Source organism: Coregonus lavaretus (genome assembly GCF_964263955.1).
Source record: "Coregonus lavaretus genome assembly, chromosome: 28".
Lineage (NCBI taxonomy): Eukaryota > Metazoa > Chordata > Actinopteri > Salmoniformes > Salmonidae > Coregonus > Coregonus lavaretus.
In genome coordinates, this window is record NC_140015.1 from 32,981,091 (window position 1) to 32,999,615 (window position 18,525).

The 18,525-nt window shown below is 50.5% G+C and overlaps 1 protein-coding gene across 1 annotated transcript in view; it reads left to right on the forward strand.

Moving 5' to 3' along the window:
• dnaaf5 (dynein axonemal assembly factor 5) overlaps positions 1-18,525 on the forward strand; it is a gene marked incomplete at its 5' end in the record, with an annotated part of 47,566 nt that overhangs the window by 12,085 nt on the left and 16,956 nt on the right. Inside the window, 3 exons of the mRNA XM_084145194.1 lie at positions 8,610-8,753; positions 10,453-10,621; positions 18,262-18,409. Of these exons, the coding sequence (XP_084001320.1) occupies positions 8,610-8,753; positions 10,453-10,621; positions 18,262-18,409 (461 nt within the window). The remainder of the gene's footprint in view (positions 1-8,609; positions 8,754-10,452; positions 10,622-18,261; positions 18,410-18,525) is intronic.

Below are 18,525 nucleotides of genomic sequence, written 5' to 3' on the forward strand. Positions count from 1 at the left end.
GTCTGTCTCAATAAAGATCATTAGAAGTCAGTCTCGGTGGGTACTAAGGGGAAGCAGTACAGTGCTGGCTGGGTAGTTAAAGCTCAGGGTTAGCAGTACAGTAAAGTGCTGTCTGGCTGGCTGGGTAGTTAAAGAGCAGGGTTAGCAGTACAGTACAGTGCTAGCTTGGTAGTTAAAGAGCAGGGTTAGCGGTACAGTGCTAGCTTGGTAGTTAAAGAGCAGGGTTAGCGGTACAGTGCTAGCTTGGTAGTTAAAGAGCAGGTTTAGCGGTACAGTGCTGGCTTGGTAGTTAAAGAGCAGGGTTAGCGGTACAGTGCTGTCTTGGTAGTTAAAGAGCAGGGTTAGCGGTACAGTGCTGGCTTGGTAGTTAAAGAGCAGGGTTAGCGGTACAGTGCTAGCTTGGTAGTTAAAGAGCAGGGTTAGCGGTACAGTGCTGGCTTGGTAGTTAAAGAGCAGGGTTAGCGGTACAGTGCTGGCTTGGTAGTTAAAGAGCAGGGTTAGCGGTACAGTGCTAGCTTGGTAGTTAAAGAGCAGGGTTAGCGGTACAGTGCTAGCTTGGTAGTTAAAGAGCAGGGTTAGCGGTACAGTGCTAGCTTGGTAGTTAAAGAGCAGGGTTAGCGGTACAGTGCTAGCTTGGTAGTTAAAGAGCAGGGTTAGCGGTACAGTGCTAGCTTGGTAGTTAAAGAGCAGGGTTAGCGGTACAGTGCTAGCTTGGTAGTTAAAGAGCAGGGTTAACGGTACAGTGCTAGCTTGGTAGTTAAAGAGCAGGGTTAGCGGTACAGTGCTAGCTTGGTAGTTAAAGCTCAGGGTTAGCAGTACAGTACAGTGCTAGCTTGGTAGTTAAAGAGCAGGGTTAGCGGTACAGTGCTGGCTGGGTAGTTAAAGGGACATTTCACATTTTTTCGACTTCAAATTCGTCATCTCCAGCACCACCCCAACATCAGCATATGTGAAAATGGCGCGTTTCTATGTTTTGTAGTAAAAAAGATTGGTAGACAATTAGTGGCAATGCTTCCTCACAATTGGTTAAAATCACAAGACGCACACCGATGATGTCATTTGTTATGTTCCTCTATCATTTTTACTACAAAGCATAGAAACATGCCATTTTTACATATGTTGATGTTGGGGTGGTGCTGGAGATGATGCATATTAAGTTGGACAATTTTGAAATTCCCCTTTAAAGAGTAGGGTTAGCAGTACAGACCGACACACCTGCAGCATTCTTTGAAAACAACCAGGCCAGACACACAGAGCAGGGCCAAACCAGAGAGGTCCAGGGCCAGGCAGGCCACCGTTGGGCTGTAAATAACACAGGAGAGGAGGGAGAGGAGCATCTGTGTTCCTGTAGACACACACACAGGCAGACATACAGACCCAGTTACACACCCACACACCCACACACCAAGCACACACACAGGCAGACATACAGACCCAGTTACACACCCACACACCAAGCACACACACAGGCAGACATACAGACCCAGTTACACACCCACACACACACACAGGCAGACATACAGACCCAGTTACACACCCACACACCAAGCACACACACAGGCAGACATACAGACCCAGTTACACACCCACACACCAAGCACACACACAGGCAGACATACAGACCCAGTTACACACCCACACACCAAGCACACACACAGGCAGACATACAGACCCAGTTACACACCCACACACCAAGCACACACACAGGCAGACTTACAGACCCAGTTACACACCCACACACCAAGCACACACACAGGCAGACTTACAGACCCAGTTACACACCCACACACCAAGCACACACACAGGCAGACATACAGACCCAGTTACACACCCACACACCAAGCACACACACAGGCAGACTTACAGACCCAGTTACACACCCACACACCAAGCACACACACAGGCAGACTTACAGACCCAGTTACACACCCACACACCAAGCACACACACAGGCAGACATACAGACCCAGTTACACACCCACACACCAAGCACACACACAGGCAGACTTACAGACCCAGTTACACACCCACACACCAAGCACACACACAGGCAGACATACAGACCCAGTTACACACACACAAGACACACAGGCAGACATACAGACCCAGTTATACACCCACACACCAAGCACACACACAGGCAGACATACAGACCCAGTTACACACCCACACACCAAGCACACACACAGGCAGACATACAGACCCAGTTACACACCCACACACCAAGCACACACACAGGCAGACATACAGACCCAGTTACACACCCACACACCAAGCACACACACAGGCAGACATACAGACCCAGTTACACACCCACACACCAAGCACACACACAGGCAGACATACAGACCCAGTTACACACCCACACACCAAGCACACACACAGGCAGACATACAGACCCAGTTACACACCCACACACCAAGCACACACACAGGCAGACATACAGACCCAGTTACACACCCACACACCAAGCACACACACAGGCAGACATACAGACCCAGTTACACACCCACACACCAAGCACACACACAGGCAGACATACAGACCCAGTTACACACCCACACACCAAGCACACACACAGGCAGACATACAGACCCAGTTACACACCCACACACCAAGCACACACACAGGCAGACATACAGACCCAGTTACACACCCACACACCAAGCACACACAGGCAGACATACAGACCCAGTTACACACCCACACACCAAGCACACACACAGGCAGACTTACAGACCCAGTTACACACCCACACACCAATCACACACACAGGCAGACATACAGACCCAGTTACACACCCACACACCAAGCACACACACAGGCAGACATACAGACCCAGTTACACACCCACACACCAAGCACACACACAGGCAGACATACAGACCCAGTTACACACCCACACACCAAGCACACACACAGGCAGACATACAGACCCAGTTACACACCCACACACCAAGCACACACACAGGCAGACATACAGACCCAGTTACACACCCACACACCAAGCACACACACAGGCAGACATACAGACCCAGTTACACACCCACACACCAAGCACACACACAGGCAGACATACAGACCCAGTTACACACCCACACACCAAGCACACACACAGGCAGACATACAGACCCAGTTACACACCCACACACCAAGCACACACACGAACAGAGCAGACAGAGCAGACAGACAGACACAGACAGACAGACAGACAGACAGACAGACACACAAACAAACACCAAGCATGCAGGTGCACACAGACAGACAGACGGACAGACAGAAAGACAGGTGTACACACGCACACACACACACACACACACTCCCTTCCCAGTCGTCACACATACACTGACATGAACTTCAGAGAGACACAGTCATCACACAGATTGTTTGAAGGTTAGCCAGTAGCCACAGTGATCCTGCTTGTTGGACTAACTGGTTGTTTTTGATATGGTTTTAGACAAGCATGGGGAAAATGTCATATGGGCACATTGGGCAGCTGTGGTGCTAAGATAAAGTAAAAAAGGAGACTTAAATTGCAGACTCAGATGCTATGCTTTTCAAAGTAAACTTCAGAAGATAAAAACAACTTGAGAGAGTTTTGTGCAAGAGAGCGAGAGGTTTGACTTGGACAAAAATAATAATATAAATAATCTTCAAAGTCACAGCGAAAACCACGCTGGTCGGCAGAGAGCGAGAGAGTGGTGGAGCCCGTTGAAGATGTGGACACTGATATAGTGCTTGGGACCTCTTAACTTATTTTACTCGTTCAAAGCCCTGTTTTAGTGTTTTTACCCCAAACAATGAACTATATGACAAAACTCCCCCTCTTATCAATTCATACAATGATGTCACTGTGGCAGAGAGGAGTTGAAAGGAGTGTTGATTAGTTAAGCTTCCGTGTTGTACCAGTTGCACTTGTAGTTATAGGACATACCATAAAACACACACACACAGACATTAAGATATTAATACATAATAGAAACATCCTGACACCGTGTAGACAAACGCTCTCACTCTACAGCTGAGGGCCGTTGTGCTGTTGCCATGGCTATGGAGCTATTCTCACATCTGCAGAGCTAAAGCAAACAGGCAGATGAGAGAGAGCGAGAGAGAAAGGCCCGTAGGTGAAGGGAAGGAAGGAATATTTACAACCACGTAGTTAACCGACAGAGAACATTACACAGCAAGGCACTGTAAAAGTGCTGACCCACAGTAGCGGAGGAGAGATGAGGCTCTGTTTTCTTTCATCTTGTCTTGTGTGCAAATGCTGCCGAGAGACTTGGGAGTGTCTGTCCTTTGCGTGAAGAGGTGACGCCATGTCGGCCAATTTTCTGTCGCTCTGAAAACACAAACACACTCTGACATGTTTCCTCTGTCCGATGTCATGGCCGCTGACAGCTGTGGCCTGTTCATCTCGCTCTTGAAAGGGAGACGAAAGAAAGGTGAGAACGGAGGAGTGCGGTGATGGGTTGGGCTTACCGTACCCGTACGTGTGGCTGCCGCCTCACCTGTGGACTGACACAACCGGGTCAGAGCTCCAGGGGTGTATCAGTTTCCCTGTTGCCATGACAATGGTAGAAGTTGTGGGGGGGTAATGAATCTCCAACTACCTCAGAATGTCAGTGTGTATTTGCGGCAGACACACACACACACACAGACACACACACACAGACAACACACACACATGGTGTTACGAGGTGGCGTGTGCAGTGCCACAGCACCAGGTCGAGCACCAGCCAGGCTCCAGGTGTGTCTAACATGATTAAATCCAAGCACTACGGCACTTTTACCACTTTTTCTTTCCTCTCCTTTCCCAGACCTACTAATGGCTGTTTTGGTGTCAGTGTGAGCCTGTGTGTTACAATGTTAAACGTCTGGTGGTGTCTCCATACAGCATCCTTGGGCTGCCTACCTAGGGTTGTTGTGGCAGACCAGAACAGAACAGACCACAACAAACCAGACCAGAGCAGACCAGAGTGAAAACCCCACAGTGTCGCTGCTTTATTCCCATGATAGTGAGCTGCTGAGCTGTAAAGAGGGGGATCCCCACAGAAATACAATGACTAGAGATTCTATGGGGATCCCCACCACCCACTGTGATCACGTCCTCACTCCACAGGGGGGAGTGAAGTGAGTAATACACAGCAGGGGAGGGGAGAACTGAGTCACAAGCCCAGAGAGGTGAGGGGGAAGCCCCCAGGGAAGCCCAGAGCGGTGAGGGGGAGGCCCCAGGGAAGCCCAGAGCGGTGAGGGGGAGGCCCCAGTAAAACCCAGAGTGGTGAGGGGGAGGTCCTAGGGAAGCCCAGAGCGGTGAGGGGGAGGTCCCAGGGAAGCCCAGAGCGGTGAGGGGGAGGCCCCAGGGAAGCCCATAGCGGTGAGGGGGAGGCCCCAGAGAAGCCCAGAGAGGTGAGGCGGAGGCCCCGAGAGGTGAGGAGGAGGCCCCAGGGAAGCCCAGAGAGGTGAGGGGGAAGCCCAGAGATTTTAGGGGGAGGCCCCAGGGAAACCCAGAGAGGTGAGGGGGAGGCCCAGAGAGGTGAGGGGGAGGCCCCGGGGAAACCCAGAGAGGTGAGGGGGAGGCCCCGAGAGGTGAGGGGGAGGCCCCAGGGAAGCCCAGAGAGGTGAGGGGGAGGCCCCAGGGAAGCCCAGAGAGGTGAGGGGGAGGCCCCAGGGAAGCCCAGAGAGGTGAGGGGGAGGCCCCAGGGTAGCCCAGAGAGGTGAGGGGGAGGCCCCAGAGAAGCCCCGAGAGGTGAGGATGAGGCCCCGAGAGGTGAGGATGAGGCCCCAGGGTAGCCCAGAGAGGTGAGGGGGAAGCCCAGAGAGGTGAGGGGGAGGCCACAGAGAAGCCCAGAGAGGTGTGAGGGGAGGCCCCAGGGAAGCCCAGAGAGGTGAGGGGGAGGCCCCAGGGAAGCCCAGAGAGGTGAGGGGGAGGCCCCAGGGTAGCCCAGAGAGGTGAGGGGGAAGCCCAGAGAGGTGAGGGGGAGGCCCCAGAGAGGCCCCGAGAGGTGAGGATGAGGCCCCGAGAGGTGAGGATGAGGCCCCGAGAGGTGAGGATGAGGCCCTAGGGTAGCCCAGAGAGGTGAGGGGGAAGCCCAGAGAGGTGAGGGGGAGGCCACAGAGAAGCCCAGAGAGGTGTGAGGGGAGGCCCCAGGGAAGCCCAGAGAGGTGAGGGGAGGCCCCAGGGAAAACCAGAGAGGTGAGGGGGAGGCCCCGAGAGGTGAGGGGGAGGCCCCAGGGAAGCCCCGAGAGGTGAGGGGGAGGCCCCAGGGAAGCCCAGAGAGGTGAGGGGGAGGGCCAAGGGAAGCCCAGAGAGGTGAGGGGGAGGCCACGAGAGGTGAGGATGAGGCCCCAGGGTAGCCCAGAGAGGTGAGGGGGAAGCCCAGAGAGGTGAGGGGGAGGCCACAGAGAAGCCCAGAGAGGTGAGGGGGAAGCCCAGAGAGGTGAGGGGGAGGCCACAGAGAAGCCCAGAGAGGTATGAGGGGAGGCCCCAGGGAAGCCCAGAGAGGCGAGGGGAGGCCCCAGGGAAAACCAGAGAGGTGAGGGGGAGGCCCCAGGGAAGCCCAGAGAGGTGAGGGGGAGGCCCCAGGGAAGCCCAGAGAAGTGAGGGGGAGGCCCCAGGGAAGCCCAGAGAGGTGAGGGGGAGGCCCCAGGGAAGCCCAGAGAGGTGAGGGGGAGGCCCCAGGGAAGCCCAGAGAGGTGAGGGGGAGGCCCCAGTGAAACCCAGAGAGGTGAGGGGGAGGCCCCAGAGAAGCCCAGAGAGGTGAGGGGGAGGCCCCAGAGAAGCCCAGAGAGGTGAGGGGGAGGCCCCGAGAGGTGAGGATGAGGCCCCAGGGTAGTCCAGAGAGGTGAGGGGGAAGCCCAGAGAGGTGAGGGGGAACCCCCAGGGAAGCCCAGGCCAGACAGGGGGACAAAGGATGCAGAGGTTTACCTCAGTGCTCACTTTCTTTTAAAATATCAAACCTGACTCACTGTTAGGCTGCCTCGCAGGACAAACAAACAGGTCGGATCCAGACACACATAACAAGCCTTTTCCAAACCCCCCTGAGTCAAAAGTGTGTGTGCATAATGTGCGTGTGCGCGTCCATCCATAGTATGTGTGTGTGTCTAACCCCCTAGCTCACTGATGTAAAATAAACACATTTTTCTCACAGCCCTGGAAGTCCTGACCCTCTAGTCTCTCCTCTCTAGCCGTGTCATAGATTCACTGCTCTCCATCTTATTTATTTAGTTTTGCTCTCTTTTCCTTCCCACTGAAGTGGCATGCTGCTCTATGGCTGCTTGGGGAAGACAGTGGCACAGGGGTCTAAGGCACTGCATCTCAGTGCTTGAGGCGTCACTACAGACCCCTTGGTTTGATTCCAGGCTGTATCACAACCGGCCGTGATTGGGAGTCCCATAGGGCGGCGCACAATTGGCCCAGCGTTGTCCGGGTTTGGCCGGTGTAGGCCGTCATTGTAAATAAGAATTTGTTCTTAACTGACTTGCCTAGTTAAATAAAGATAAAATAAATGTAAAAAACAGTGTTGTACTCCTTCTAGTGCCTGCTTTGAGCACTGGAAGAGAGAGAGAGAGAGACGCACGCACGCACAGAGAGAGAGACGCACGCACGCACGCACAGAGAGAGAGACGCACGCACAGAGAGAGAGACGCACGCACGCACGCACAGAGAGAGAGACGCACGCACGCACGCACAGAGAGAGAGACGCACGCACGCACGCACAGAGAGAGAGACGCACGCACGCACAGAGAGACGCACGCACGCACGCACAGAGAGAGACGCACGCACGCACGCACAGAGAGAGAGAGAGACGCACGCACGCACGCACAGAGAGAGAGAGAGACACACGCACGCACAGAGAGAGAGAGAGAGAGAGACACGCACGCACAGAGAGCGAGAGAGAGAGAGACACGCACGCACGCACAGAGAGAGAGAGGGGGATGAGAGACGGAGGGAAAAGGACAGGAATGGAGGAGTGACACAGATCAAATGAAGAGATGGAAAGAATATCTCATGGCATTTATTTGATTGATTTGAAAACAATAGGAGATCCTTCACAGGGCTGGTCCGCTGTGGTTTGGTGATGTGGAGTAGATAATACAGAAGTGTATGAGAACTGAGGGAGGAAGGGAGGATGGCGTGTCGTGAGAGAGGTGAGAGAGGGAGCAGATGGAGAGGAGTGTGAGCGAGGGAGACAGAAGGAGGGATAGAGAAGAGGGGAGAGGGTGGATAGAGTTCAGAGAAAATAAATCTAGCTTCTAGGCTGGTGGTGAAAGGAGGGGTCACATCATTGACTTTTCCCTCATATAACAGTATGACAGTATGAGGAACAGAGGTCAGGGGCTTCTCATGCACTGTCAGACTAGCACCGCACAGTCTCTCTCTTTCTCCCTCTCTCTGTACCTATCTCTCTCACCCCTCTCTCTCTCTCTACCTCAATCTGCACATTCCCCCTATCTCTCTCCCTCTGTCTCCATCTTTCTGTCTCAGTGTCTCTCCTTTTGCAGGTGTAAATATGTGAGGGTGGATATGTTTTTTTAAATGTGTTTGTATAGTGTAAGATATTTACCCAATAAAGGGATGAATTATAATAGTCTCTCCTTCCCTCTCCCAGTCGGTGTATCTGGACCAGTTGCTGTCCTGTGTGGATGTTCTGTTGTCTCTGTGTGAGAAGGATTGTTGCTCCATCAGTCTACAGCTGTTACAGGTGCTGGTTACTGTCCAGAGCCTCTCCACTGAGCCACAGCTCACTGACAAGGTAAGATGGACGCACACGCCCACACACACACACACAAACCAGCATGCGTGCATGGACACACACACACATATGTCTACACACACATACATCAAACCCTAGCTCACTGCCCAGGTAAGACACACACAAACACATAATCACACACACTGACCCACATACACACAGCCTCACCCAGTGGCTGTAACGAGCAATCCCATATTCCTCTCTGTCTGCCAGGCAGGCCTCCCCCTCCCCTGTGGGCTCGACGTTTATAACCCACAATCCACCTCACCTGTGTAACTACTCTTCTCCTTCTCTACTTTGACATGTGGTTTTACCCTTTTTCCCTGCCCTCTTTCTTTTATATTAGAACTGTAAGCATGTTTTCTATATCGGGCCAGGGAAGCTATTCGAAGAATGTAAGCGTTAGACCTGGTTCAAAGTGGGCACAGTGGAACTAAACAGTCTACTGTAATTACCCATTTAGTCAGAAATTGCACCTTTGGAGTGGAACTAGTTTAAACCGTTGCTGAGGGTGAAAGGAGGCGGTTTTGGAGAGATGAGAGCGAGAGAGAGCGAAAGAAAGAGAGGGAGAGAGAGAGAGAGGGGGGGGCGTGGTGCGAGTCAGCAGGTGTGTCATCAGCCCCAGCGCCGTCCTTCCTCACACATACTGCCATTACATGCCACGCGAGCACCATCCTGCCGCGAAGGACACTCATTGTGTGGTTAACTTAACCCAGAATAAAACTTAACAACAAAGAGAAGGGGAGGAGGAAACAGAACAGACTGTAAAAGCCCTGTGTTACATCTTATGTCTGTCTGTTTGGACTGTATGCTAATAACAGGTCTAAGAGCAGAGGAGCGGGAAGTGGAGTTGCACTCTGGCCAGCGGATGAATGACTGACCACTGTGGCCTTCGATGTCTGACTGTCTGTGTGTCTGTCTGCAGAAACTGTGTCCTGTCTGGAACTGGGAGGAAGAATAGGGACAGGGACGAAGAGAGGGAGAGAAGGGGGGAAGAAGAGAGGGGGGGTGAGCATGGCCTTGGGCATTCCCCGATGCTGTTGCACCTCCCAGGGGGAATGGCAGTGTTAGTTTTCCTAGAAAATGAGCTTTGCTCGCTTCCAGTCAGGGTTGGGGGGGAGAGTTAGATGGTTAACACTATTGACTCAAGAGGACAGTCAGTCAGACAGTTAGTGTCCATTCGTCTGTGTGTCCATCCCCCCCCTCCCCTCAAGGGGGCCATAAGGGGGACCATTACTCGCCCCTCGAGGTCACTTCCTCTGTCCTGAACACTATGTTTACTCTCCTTTCTCTCTCACTCGGCTCATTACCCCTCCGTTGATGTTTATTGTGACTATAGGATGTGTGTGAATGCTTCCAGTTTGCTTTTCTGTATGGGTACATGTGTTAGTGTTTGCATCGGAGTGGTTTGATATATAAGACTAAGAGCATGTGAAGTACATTGTTTACAGTGTGTGAGTCTTTGGGGAAATGTTATTTCCATGGTAACGTTACTGTTCATGCTTTTGTTTCCGGATGTAATCTGAACTTTATGGAATGTGTTGGGATCACTTTCTCTCACCTTCCCTTCCCCCCCCCCCCTCTCTCTCTCTCTCTCTCTCTCTCTCTCTCTCTCTCCCTCCATCTCTCTCTCTCTCTCTTTCTCCATCTCTCTCTCTCTCTCTCTCTCTCTCCATCTCTCTCTCTCTCCATCTCTCAGGCAGAGCAGAGTGTAGTGTCTTTGTGTAAGGTCCAGGGTCTGGCTACAGTAGCTGACCTCTACAGGCAGCACATGGATCAGCTGCTCCAGTGGCTCTCAGCCTCTCAGAAGACCTGGACCAGCTACACCCCCCAGAGACTGCAGCTCCAGGTCATCGCCACCCAATCAGGTGAGACTATAGGTCAGGCTTCTCCAACCCTGCTCCTGGAGAGCTACTCTCCTGTAGGTTTTCAATCCAACTCCAGTTGTAACTAACCTGATTCAGCTTATCAACTAGCTAATTATTAGAATCAGGTGTGCTAGATTAGGGTTGGAGAGAACCTACAGGAACAGGGTTGGAGAGCTCTGCTATAGGTAATCTCTGGCCAATCAGGTGAGCGTATAGCCACATTGCTGGCCAATCAGGTGAGCGTATAGGCACATTGCTGGCCAATCAGGTGAGACTACAGGTCATCTCTGTCCAATCAGGAGACCAATCTGTAACCAAGACATTACTGTCCAATCAGTCATATCTGGCCAGTCAGAGACTAAAGCCACATTATTGTCTAATCATGTGAGACTACAGGCAGAGAGGAAGAGGCGAAGCGAGAGGTTTTACTCCGCCCAAAATCTGTCCATGAAAATAAGCCTACGAGGGTGGGATTTTTGTATGGAGGTCAATGCGAGAGTGTCAAATTTGGTCAACAAAAAATTGCTAGTTTGCTAAGTGATGCTTCTTTGATCAAATAGAAGTTTCGTAATGGTTAGGTTGTTACGAATTTCACATTTACATTTACATCATTTAGCAGACGCTCTTATCCAGAGCGACAAATTGGATTCACTGATATAAGTGGACACGTGGCATTTACGCAACTTTGACAAAAACAACTTTATATTGGAGTTGGATATAACCCGTTTTAGTGTGGATATTGCCATTTAGGGCGTCTACCATTTTAAAGTAGTCAGTTGGGTGGGGATTCCTATGATTGGGGAGCAATCAGCCAAACGGCCACCATCATAGATTGATGACTTAGATTTACTGAACAAAAATATAAATGCAACATGCAATAATTTCAACGATTTTACTGAGTTACAGTTCATATAAGGAAATCAGTACATTTAAATAAATTAGGCCCTAATCTATGGATTTCACATGACTGGGAATACAGATATGCATCTGTTAGTCACAGATACCTTAAAAAAAAAAAGTAGGGGCATGGATCAGAAAAACAGTCAGTATCTGGTGTGACCACCATTTGCCTCATGCAGCGCGACACATCTCCTTCGCATAGAGTTGATCAGGCTGTTGATTGTGGCCTGTGGAATGTTGTCCCACTCCTCTTCAATGGCTGTGCGAAGTTGCTGGATATTGGCGGGATCTGGAACACGCTGTCGTACACGTTGATCCAGAGCATCCCAAACATGCTCAATGGGTGACATGTCTGGTGAGTATGCAGGCCATGAAAGAACTGGGACATTTTCAGCTTCCAGGAATTGTTTACAGATCCTTGCGACATACTTGGGCCGTGCATTATCATGCTGAAACATGAGGTGATGGAGGCAGATGAATGTCACAACAATGGGCCTCAAGATCTCGTCACGGTATCACTGTGAATATAAATTGCCATCGATAAAATGCTATTGTGTTCGTTTTCCGTAGCTTATGCCTGCCCATACCTAACCCCACCGCCACCATGGGGCACTCTGTTCACAACGTTGACATCAGCAAACCGCTCACCCACACGACGCCGTACACTCTGTCTGCCATCTGCCAAGTACAGTTGAAACCAGGATTCATCCTTGAAGAGCACACTTCTCCAGCGTGCCAGCGGCCATCGAAGGTGAGCATTTGCCCACTGAAGTCGGTTACGACGCCGAACTGCAGTCAGATCAAGACCCTGGTGAGGACGACAAGCACGCATATGAGCTTCCCTTAGACGGTTTCTGACAGTTTGTGCAGAAATTCTTTGGTTGTGCAAACCCACAGTTTCATCAGCTGTCCGGGTGTCTGGTCTCAGACAATCCTGCAGGTGAAGATGCCGGATGTGGAGGTCCTGGGCTGGCATGGTTACACGTGGTCTACGGTTGTGAGGCCGGTTGGACGTACTGCCAAATTCTCTAAAATGACGTTGTAGGCAGATTATGGTAGAGAAATGAACATTCAATTCTCTGGCAAAAGCTCTGGTGGACATTCCTGTAGACCTCATGCCAATTGCCCGCTCCCTAAAAACTTGAGACATCTGTGGCATTGTGTTGTGTAACAAAACAGCACATTTGAGTGGCCTTTTATTGTACCCAGCACAAGGTGCACCTGTGTAATGATCTTGCTGTTTAATCAGCTTCTTGATATGCTACACCTGTCAGGACACTGGATTATCTTGGCAAAGGAGAAATGCTCACTAACAGGAATGTAAACAAATTTTATATTTGAGAGAAATAAGCTTTTTGTGCATATGGAACATTTCTGGGATTTATTTCCGCTCATGAAACATGGGACCAACACTTTACATGTTGCGTTTATATTTTTGTTCAGTGTAGTATCTTGTTGAACTAAAAGGGCCATGTTTGAATGTTGGTATGTCCGTTCTATGCACTTTATTTCTACGCTGTCATCTACCCTTAAGAACTGTATGACTTTGAGACGAATCAAAGACCTTTGACTCAAGCCCCTTTAGAAACACTTACACAGACAGAAAACAACTTGGCTGGCTACCCAAACTCCTTGCGCCGGCCAAATGCTACGCCACGCCCATGGATGTTCGATTCTTCTTCCCAATGAGTCTGGATCTGAGTACCTCCCCGACGATTTCTACAATGGAAATCCATTCTAGACCGTCTGATTGGTCCCAGGAACCGATGGGTTGGGCCAGAGCCAGAACAAAAGTGTGGAAAGCGGCGCTTTATCAAATCAAATTGTATTGGCCACATGCGCCGAATACAACAGGTGCAGACATTACAGTGAAATGCTTACTTACAGCCCTTAACCAACAGTGCATTTATTTTTAATAAAAAAGTAAAATAAAACAACAACAAAAACAGTGTTGAGGAAAAAAAGAGCAGAAGTCAAATAAAATAACAGTAGGGAGTCTATATATACAGGGGGGTACCGGTGCAGAGTCAATGTGCGGGGGCACCGGCTAGTTGAGGTAGTTGAAGTAATATGTACATGTGGGTAGAGTTAAAGTGACTATGCATAAATAATGAACAGAGTAGCAGCAGCGTAAAAAGATGGGGTGGGGGGGCAGTGCAAATAGTCCGGGTAGCCATGATTAGCTGTTCAGGAGTCTTATGGCTTGGGGGTAGAAGCTGTTGAGAAGTATTTTGGACCTAGACTTGGCACTCCGGTACCGCTTGCCGTGCGGTAGCAGAGAGAACAGTCTATGACTAGGGTGGCTGGAGTCTTTGACAATTTTGAGGGCCTTCCTCTGACACCGCCTGGTATAGAGGTCCTGGATGGCAGGAAGCTTGGCCCCAGTGATGTAGTAGGCCGTACGCACTACCCTCTGTAGTGCCTTGCGGTCGGAGGCCAAGCAGTTGCCATACCAGGCGGTGATGCAACCAGTCAGGATGCTCTCGATGGTGCAGCTGTAGAATTGTTTGAGGATCTGAGGACCCATGCCAAATCTTTTCAGTCTCCTGAGGGGGAATAGGCTTTGTCGTGCCCTCTTCACGACTGTCTTGGTGTGTTTGGACCATGATAGTTCGTTGGTGATGTGGACACCAAGGAACTTGAAGCTCTCAACCTGTTCCACTACAGCCCCGTCGATGAGATTGGGGGCGTGCTCAGTCCTCTTTTTTTTCCTGTAGTCCACAATCATCTCCTTTGTCTTGGTCACGTTGAGGGAGAGGTTGTTATCCTGGCACCACACGGCCAGGTCTCTGACCTCCTCCCTATAGGCTGTCTCATCGTTGTCGGTGATCAGGCCTACCACTGTTTTGTCATTGGCAAACTTAATGATGGTGTTGGAGTCGTGCCTGGCCATGCAGACATGGGTGAACAGGGAGTACAGGAGGGGACTGAGCACGCACCCCTGAGGGGGCCCCCGTGTTGAGGATCAGTGTGGCAGATGTGTTGTTACCTACCCTTACCACCTGGGGGCGGCCCGTCAGGAAGTCCAGGATCCAGTTGCAGAGGGAGGTGTTTAGTCCCAGGATCCTTAGCTTAGTGATGAGCTTTGAGGGCACTATGGTGTTGAATGCTGAGCTGTAGTCAATGAATAGCATTCTCACGTAGGTGTTCCTCTTGTCCAGGTGGGAAAGGGCAGTGTGGAGTGCAATAGAGATTGCATCATCTGTGGATCTGTTGGGGCGGTATGCAAATTGGAATGGGTCTAGGGTTTCTGGGATAATGGTGTTGATGTGAGCCATGACCAGCCTTTCAAAGCACTTCATGGCTACAGACGTCAGTGCTACGGGTCGGTAGTCATTTAGGCAGGTTATCTTAGTGTCCTTGGGCACGGTGACTATGGTGGTCTGCTTGAAACATGTTGGTATTACAGACTCAGTCAGGGACATGTTGAAAATGTCAGTGAAGACACTTGCCAGTTGGTCAGCACATGCTCGGAGTACACGTCCTGGTAATCCGTCTGGCCCTGCGGCCTTGTGAATGTTGACCTGCTTAAAAGTCTTACTCACATCGGCTACGGAGAGCGTGATCTCATAGTCATCCGGAACAGCTGGTGCTCTCATGCATGCTTCAGTGTTGCTTGCCTCGAAGCGAGCATAGAAGTGGTTTAGCTCGTCTGGTAGGCTTGTGTCACTGGGAAGCTCGCGGCTGTGCTTCCCTTTGTAGTCTGTAATAGTTTTCAAGCCCTGCCACATCTGACGAGCGTCAGAGCCGGTGTAGTACGATTCAATCTTAGTCCTGTATTGACTCTTTGCCTGTTTGATGGTTCGTCGGAGGGCATAGCGGGATTTCTTATAAGCGTCCGGGTTAGAGTCCTGCTCCTTGAAAGCGGCAGCTCTACCCTTTAGCTCAGTGCGGATGTTTCCTGTAATCCATGGCTTCTGGTTGGGGTATGTACGTACGGTCACTGTGGGGACGACATCATCGATGCACTTATTGATGAAGCCAGTGACTGATGTGGTGTACTCCTCAATGCTATCTGAAGAATCCCGGAACATGTTCCAGTCTGTGCTAGCAAAACAGTCCTGTAGCTTAGCATCTGCGTCATCTGACCACTTTTTTATTAACCGAGTCACTGGTGCTTCCTGCTTTAGTTTTTGCTTATAAGCAGGAATCAGGAGGATAGAGTTATGGTCAGATTTGCCAAATGGAGGGCGAGGGAGAGCTTTGTATGCGTCTCTGTGTGTGGAGTAAAGGTGGTCTAGAGTTTTTTTTTCCTCTGGTTGCACATTTAACATGCTGGTAGAAATTAGGTAGAACGGATTTAAGTTTCCCTGCATTAAAGTCCCCGGCCACTAAGAATTTGTGATTGGCTTTGATACTCTGATTGGTTAGAGATGATCCAATCGCTGATGACTTTGTTTTGTACGACACCCCGCACTTTGACGTCACCACAAAGGTCTTCAATGATGGCAGTCTCAGACTGAAGTATGTAGCGAACGATAGCAGCGGAATAATTCAGTTTGAGTCGTCTGGCAAGACAGCCACAGAACCGGCCATTATCCAGCTACACACAGAAAGCTTGTCATTAGAGCCCAGTTAGCTTAGTGACTAGGGTAAATCCCCCCACTCCCAGTCTGTCTCAGGCCAGTTTAGGGAGGGTTAGAGGGCTCTGAACCTCACTTTACGCATGACTTTACCCCTCTCCCCCCATAATCCGCCGACATTAGCACCTCCGACACACTTTCTTTCATCCCGGATTGCTCTCTCTCTGTCTCTGTTCTCTGTCTCTCTCTCTCTGTCTCTCTGTCTCTGTCCTCTGTCTCTGTCTCTGTCTCTCTCTCTCTCTCTCTCTGTCTCTGTCCTCTGTCTCTGTCTCTCTCTCTCTGTCTCTCTGTCTGTCTCTGTCTCTCTCTCTCTCTCTCTCTCTCTCTCTCTCTCTCTCTCTCTCTCTCTCTCTCTCTCTCTCTCTCTCTCTCTCTCTCTCTCTCTCTCTCTCTCTCTCTCTCTCTCTCTCTCTCTCTCTCTCTCTCTCTCTCTGTCTCTCTCTCTCTCTCTCTCTCTGTCTCTGTCTCTGTCTCTCTGTCTCTGTCTCTCTGTCTCTCTGTCTCTCTGTCTCTGTCTCTCTGTCTCTCTCTCTCTGTCTCTCTCTCTCTCTCTCTCTCTCTCTCTCTCTCTCTCTCTCTCTCTCTCTCTCTCTGTCTCTCTCTCTGTCTCTGTCTCTGTCTCTGTCTCTCTCTCTCTCTGTCTCTCTCTCTCTCTCTCTCTGTCTCTCTCTCTCTCTCTCTCTCTGTCTCTCTCTCCGTCTCGGTCTGACTGTCTCTGTCTCGGTCTCTCTCTCTCTCACACCACACACTCGCACTTCAGACCTATACACTCTTAGAAAAAAGGGTTCCAAAAGGGTTCATCGGCTGTCCCCATGTAGAACCATTTTGGGTTCCATGTAGAACCCTCTATGGAAACTGATAAAGTATTTGAGATACTCTTTTTATTGGACCATAAGCTTTTTTAGGTTTTTGCTGTGATTGTATGGGAACAGCAATAAGTAGCTGAAGTATGTCCTCTAGTCAAGCCCCCAGTCATAACTGACCAGTCCATTCTAAGCCTACGGTCAGCCCCCACCCAGGTCACAACATCAAACGACAACCCCAAAGACCAAAGCGGACCCTCGTCTTGACCCTGATCCCCCCCCTTGCATCAAGGCCACTTTGAACCTCAGAGTCTTTGTGTGTGTGTGGTGCTTTTTAAAATACTCCCTACAAAGCCCCTCGCAGTTCCGGGGTTAACCTTTCACCTTTCTGGCCACTATGCCAAAGCATTCTGGGAATATGGGCATCTATTTGTCATTGTTTGAGATCTGAGAATTTCCCATCTCTTAGTCATAGTCTGTTCTCACCTTCTGAGTGCTGTTTGTCAGACATAAACTTTGTCCTCCCTTTTCTTTTTCACACTGGCATTGCTCCTCTTTTCTGTGTGTGTGTTTGTCCGTGAATGTCCCTGCGTGTGTGCGCACTGTGCATACGTGTGTGTTCCTTCACTGTCTCTGGTCTGGCACCCTCTGCCCCTGTAAAAATAAATCTCCTCTGTGTCTGTGTGCCAACATCACGCCACGCACTGCCAGGTGAGAGGAGCAGGACAGGACACTGTGGTCAACTGGCTGTGTACTATGGATCATTTGAGTGGAATCCAGCCTAACTGACCCTCTCATATCCACAGTGTGTTTGTGTGAAGAGACCTTGAGATGTCTGGTCTGGTCTGACACCTTCACCATGTTTGTGGGACCGTTTTGATTCACACATTCTTGCTGCATGACATCTTTCCATTTGTGTCTCTCTCTCTCTCTCTCTCTCTCTCTCTCTCCTTACCCTCCATTGCCTTGTTCTCTCTTTCTCTTTATCTGCTTCTTGGAGGCAGTCATTTGTACTGGCCGGCCACTGCCCTCCGCATCACAGGATATCCTGTCTCGTCTCTACAGCGTGTCACACACACATAATCAGACAGACAGTTGGTTAGTGTGTGTATGTGAGCTGGGAATACTTTCACTGTGAATTTCCCATCCAGTGAGTGACCCTGTCTGGTAACAGGACTTACGGCAACACACACACACACACACACACACACACACTCCTTTTACTCATGTCTCATTTCCTTGTTGCTGTGTGTCACAGTCTGGTCATTCCTTGGAACTTTCCCTGTCTGACATGAGTACTGGTCAGTAGTACTAATAATAGGACTTATATTCCTCTGTGTTTGTGTGTGTTCAGGCCCAGTCATTGGAGAGTTCCTGCCCTTGCTAATGCCCCTTCTGCAGAACTGTCTGAACCCAGAGAGAGACCCTGAGATGAGACTGCACATCTTCACCATGCTGTCCAAACTGCTGCTGGATGCTACACACACTCTGGACTCCCAGAGGTGAGTTCTGAATGGACACACACACACACAATCAGCCGGTCCTATTTGAAACCCTACCCCTCCCCCTTGGCCTTAACCCTTCAAAGTTTGCAGATCTGTACGGTGGAAGCAATATT